The following is a 5,771-nucleotide window of genomic DNA, read 5'->3' as shown; positions in this document are numbered from 1 at the left end:
TCAAGTTAATAACAAATAACATCAGTTTAAAAGTAGACACCATTTAGTTCACCAGCTTTGTCAGCGTTGGAAAAAAAGACCGATACTGTACCTGAGCCGTTGGAGAGAGGAAAGGAGATCAGTACAAATAGACACAAATAAATCCACACTGGAGTCTCAGATGAGCCTAACCCTCCGAACATTTCACGTCTTCTAGATAATTTAAAGTTAGATATGTAAATGTGACCATTTACGGAGTCTGATCATCTTGTCTTGATCTGCTTTCGATATTGCTCCAACTTCCGTAATTTGAGACTCCGCCTCATGTAGGTCTTGGAGTACGACCTGCCTACATTTGAGAAGCAAAATCCGGGAGATGTCCGCGGTGGCAGTCGGTGGGGAGTTTTGAAGGGGGCCTGGATGGCAGAGGCGGGCAAATATTGGTTTTGAGGGATGTTGTGCATGTAAGTATTTATAAACAACGTATTTATTCTGTCCCTTAGTGATGTCATTTGATATTGACTATAAACAAGGGTATTGACTGAGTACCCTTTTGTGCTTCGGCAGCATACCTGCCAATTTGTGACTCCTACCTTGAGGTCACATCATTCATGTTTACACTCCATACCTGTTTGACCGGTTTTCAAACCCCAGAGACTTATCGTTTGACCACGCCTCCTTCAGCGGGGATTTACGAGGTGGCCTAGTGGAAAGTCCCGTTTGACCACGCCTCCTTTAGCAGCGATACAAAAACGTGGTCGAGGTCGGTATATTCTTGATGATACATCGGGAAGTGAGAAGGGCATGTCAGAGAGAAAGTGCCCTTCTCTAGTGGTATTAGAAGCCTCCGTGTCAAAGTGAACACTGCTACTTATCTAACTTTATGTTGCATCCAGAAATGTAGTGAAGGATTATTCAGTTGTATGGCAATTTGTTTTCTGGAGTCAAATTTACTAAAAGATATGGAATGTTCCTTTCTGGAGGGTTAGCTCAGGTGAGCCTCCAATGTGGATTTATTTGTGTTTACTGATCTCCTTCCCTCTCTCCAACGGCTCAGGTACAGTATGGGTCTTTTTTTCTCCAAAGTTTCCTGTTTGAATCCCCAGCTGACATAGTTGGTGAACTAAACAGAATCAGCGTTCAGCGTTTAGATTTTCCCGACCTATTTGCTTTAAGCTGTAGAAAGCCGATCACAATTAATTCAGTGCTCATATAAGACCATGGTATAGGACATCACTACTACATGCACAGAGTTGTGTTTGAACTGTGAATTTGGGATTGGAAATAATGTCTGTACATCACAGGGAGAAAACTTTAGCTTGCTGTGGTTTATCGATATGCAAGAGGCTTGCAAGGTAACTACAAATCTAGTAATATATAACGTGAGTTATTCCATTGCTTTTGTGTAGTTGTGCAATACAAGAGACTGATCCAGATATTTGGGCTATTCTAATATGGGGTAGAGTATTTGCATATAGGCCATCTTTTTGTAGAAGGTGAATGAGTGGGTTACAGAAACACAGTCACACACTCACGCTAACAGACATAAATAGATATGCACACAGACACATCATTTCAAACAGTTTAACCACATCGGGAATGATTTTGATCTCTCCTCCTTGCCCCAGCCTCTCAGATGGGATGGTGGGGGAATGTATTTCTTATGCTGCCCGTCTCACACCATCAGGTTAAAGAATCTGCCATAAGTGGCAGGGTGTGCGCGGGGTTTTAAAAAGTATTAAAAGGTGATAAATCAAAATTGCCAAATGTAATGCCATTAAAAGTGTTAAATGTAGTTTTAGAGGTATTATTTTTTTTTAAATAGGTATTATTTTTTCAAGTGTCCTATTCTGATTGAAATTCTATCTTCTAAAGCTCGCGTTAGTTCGTTTAAATGCGGGCTTTAGCAAAGCTGGGCACATAATCAAAGATCTTCCGTATCAACCCTGAAGTCTCAACTTTGTATGTTTGATGCTGACGTCATATTCAGTGGTCGTTCGACATCTCAAACACTGCGCGCTTCAACTGGGTAACCAACTGGCTGGCTTACGTTTTTGACTTGCTTAGGCATATCTTCAACGTCCAGACAACCATCGTCGTCGTCATGGGCAAATGCACGTTTTCTGACAGCTGGGTGTAGTAGGGAATAACCGGCAGGCTTATTGTTCGGTTTGTAAAAAAAACATCAATGTCAACTGGATGGGAGCTAATGCACTTCCACTAAACATAAAAATGGAATGCGCGGTCGGCGAGAGCAGTTCATTCTACCACTCTGCCAACTGTCTGTGCTGCTGCACTACCACCACTAGTGCCACGGTACAAGCCAACGCTACGGCTCCAGCAACTACGTCTGACCTCCGGGTGACTATGGGCACCACACCAACACTGCGTGCGGAGGCTCTGGTGTTTAAACACTGCAGTTAAACGCCACTCATTGAACTCCAACGAAGGAATTTCGGAGCTGTTTAAAGAAATGTTTCCCGACTCTGACATCGCAAAGTCATTCACGTGTGGTAAAGACAAAACCGGCTACATCATCAGATTTGGATTAGCATCGTTCTTCAAAAAACAGCTTGTTCATGGCATCAACAAGGCAGGGCTATTCGTGTTGATGTTTGCTCATGAGTTCATATTAGGCCTATAGCACACCACACTATAGCATGCCAGTTTGTGAAGTGATATCAGCAACAATTAATATAGCAGATGCCAGTTTATAATGCATCAACAGTTCATGTAGTGAATGCCAGCCAGTGTGCTGGAACTATCTCTCCATTGCACATTTAATGTAGTTTGTTTTATTTTTATTCACAAAATGAAATAAATGTGTTCAATATGTGGTCAACATCAGTGAGTCTCTAAATCTATTATGTTGTGTATAGTGTTATATATGTCAAGATCTCTGTAAACGTTAGAAAGGTCGCCGATTAACACTTGCAACTCCGTGTTCAATTCAGAAGGTAGTAAAAAAGGTATTAAATTTAACTTAAGGATTGCTGTATATACCCTGACTGGACTCTTATTAATTTGTGATTTCTGCGTTGTCCACAGATGGCAACACACTGGAGGTCCAGTTCACAGTGTTCCGTGCTCCGAACAACAAGCTGCAGTTCCAGCAAACATCTCTGCTGAGTGGACACGTGATATTTTCCTGCAACAGCCAAACACTGACAGACCAGCCAAGACAGGCCTGGGTTACACACACATTCACCAAGGAGGAACTGGAGGAGAGACGCAAGCAGTGTGTGGATCAGCATTATGAGCACTTTGATTGGTTTGAGATGATAGAGAAGACCATCACTGTTACAGCAGGTGGGTTATTGTCAAGATAATAATAATAAAAAATAATATTAATTACATTATTTTGAGTGATTCTATCATTTTGTGATATCATACAGTATTTTCTATACCATTGCAGAGTTTCTTCAAAGACGTCGTGGTTGTATGATCAACAGCTCAGGAGTATATGCTTTTGATGAGTGGGGTGTCAATGGAGAAGACTTTTTGACCTTTGAACCCCAGACTCTTAAATGGACTCCTCTGTCTGACCTGGCCACCCATGTTGCAGTAGAGTGGAACAAGCAGGACTCATTGATCAGGAATCATGTGTATGGGGACTTTGGCCAGATTTTGTGTCCTGAGACTCACAATACCTTGAAGTTGAAGAGAGCAACATGGATCAATGAATCTACACAAACGGGTAATGTCTAGAGATCTGCAGAATTATGTTAAGTAAATTAGGTCATAGGAATATGTAGTATTCTTCTTTCATATACTTAGTTGACTAGGTCTGTGAGTATTGACAGTAACACTGTCCTGTTTATGCTGTAAAAATAATATTTCAGTTATTTCAACAGCAGTGTGTATTTGTCTCACCCTTAACATTTTAAGGTAGATTATAACCGTTTAAAGGTCCGTAAAACATTTGTACTCTTCATTTTAGATATGGAACTCCGTATTTTTGCCAAACCTATCCCAGGAAATACCTCCATGAATTTACAGTGTCATGTGACAGCCTCTGACCTATCAGGAGTCAGAATCCAGTTAACCAAAGATGGGGTTCCTCTGGACTATGGGGTGGAGCGGATTGGACCGCGTCCCAATGGAGACGGAACCGTTCAGATGAGAGTCGAGGTTCTAACCACAATGGACACCAATAAACACTATCGATGTGAGGCTCACAGTCAGACTGTCAACAAGTCTGTCCTGTTTGGTAAGATCAACATTGTGTCAACGGTGAAGTAATTAACACTGTATCCTCTAAGTGCAGAAGACCTTAACTCTAAACTGTGTTTTCACAGATGACCTATCACATCACAAAAATGCCATTGCGATTGGCATTACCATTGGAGCTGTTTGTATTGTTGTGTTCCTGGGTATTGTGAACATTTGTTATTTGCGGTGGAGGAAAAGGTAAGGATTTGTGTGTTTGAGCAAAACAGCCCTGAGTCGTAGTGATGTCATCATTACTGATTACTGTGTCTGATGTTCACATGCAGGTTACACACCAGCTCCAACCAATCGCAGCACCATGTCACCAGCCCCAACCAATGGCATCGCCATGACACCAGCCCCAACCAATGGCATCGCCATGTCACCAGCCCCAACCAATTGTATCTCCATGGTGAAAGGGGGGATTCGCCAATGGCACTTCACAAGCTACTGCCTCCCACCAGGAATCTGAAGGAAGAAAATACTTCTGATGTCATTAGCAAAATGCCCATATAAAATCTCTACCTCAGTATTTCATGGCACTGGATATTCCATCTTCTGACCCCTTCACCTGCCTGTTAACACCAGAGAGGGAATGTTGAAGAGAAGCCCAGCACAATCCTCCCACTTCCGTCATTGGTGACTCCTACCTTCTGCTCACGTCACACACTCTGGCATCCCACGTCTCCTCCCTACAGGTTCCCTCACTGTACCACAGGGCGGGTCCTCGAGGAGAACTGCCATTTCATGATCCTGACCCGTTACCTAACCCCGTTTTTGTTTTCTTCCCCATTTGTGATATGCTGCACAAGCATGGTGGAACAATGAGTGTTAAAACACAAATCTCATATCTAAATCATTTGTATGTCATGTTTTTACCTAGTGAGAATTTAGGCAACCATGTTTACACTGTATGCTACAATCATTGGACATATTTGATTTTCCATTCTAACATTACCTGCTCCTGAAGGCCATATATGACTATTTTTTAGATTAAGCACTAACAAACAGTAACTCAACAGTAACTTCAAAGAAGCTTTATATTTGTTTTGTACACTTTATAATATTGTTGTTACTATCTTATCTTTTTAGCTTGTACAAATGTTTGGGTCTATTTGTGTTCCCAATGCTATTACTTTCAGACTGCAAACTCCCACTGCATTCCCAGTCATATTGTAACTTGTCATTTAGAGTATAATCCGCTCTTTGTGTCATTTTAATGCTCATCTGTTTTCATTTGTCTTGCCAAAACAAGCATCAAATAAAGAAGAAAGTTGCACTCTTGTAAAAGTAAATGTGATAGAAGTAATTTAGCTCTACAAATTGCATTATTAAAGCTTGAGTTATATTCTGCACACACACACACACACACACACACACACACACACACACACGGTCAGTTTATAACCATACTATTTTATTGCCATTTCTGTCAGTTGTCTGTGAAAATCCTGCTGTCATGTTGTGTGACCTTATTTGATTGTTTGACCTTGATGATTGGTTAACCGACCCTTGTGAGAGGCGTCTGTCCTCTTCTCTTCTCTGGATTTGAAGAAGGCTAACCCGGTTGAATGGGAAGAGGT

At 41.5% G+C, this 5,771-nt stretch overlaps 1 protein-coding gene across 1 annotated transcript; it reads left to right on the top strand.

Annotated features, from left to right (window-relative positions):
• Positions 1–2,211: 2,211 nt before the first annotated feature.
• On the top strand, positions 2,212–4,221 carry LOC122128696 (hereditary hemochromatosis protein homolog). The gene is made up of 4 exons (XM_042703243.1): positions 2,212–2,368; positions 3,028–3,288; positions 3,395–3,676; positions 3,920–4,221. The coding sequence occupies exons 1-4, from the start codon at positions 2,212–2,214 to the stop codon at positions 4,219–4,221; spliced, it is 1,002 nt and encodes a 333-aa protein (XP_042559177.1).
• Positions 4,222–5,771: the final 1,550 nt, after the last annotated feature.

Source organism: Clupea harengus, chromosome 2 (assembly GCF_900700415.2).
Source record: "Clupea harengus chromosome 2, Ch_v2.0.2, whole genome shotgun sequence".
NCBI classification, from domain to species: Eukaryota; Metazoa; Chordata; class Actinopteri; order Clupeiformes; family Clupeidae; genus Clupea; species Clupea harengus.
Note: the sequence above shows the minus strand (reverse complement) of the source record. Positions and strands in the feature narration are given on the sequence as shown.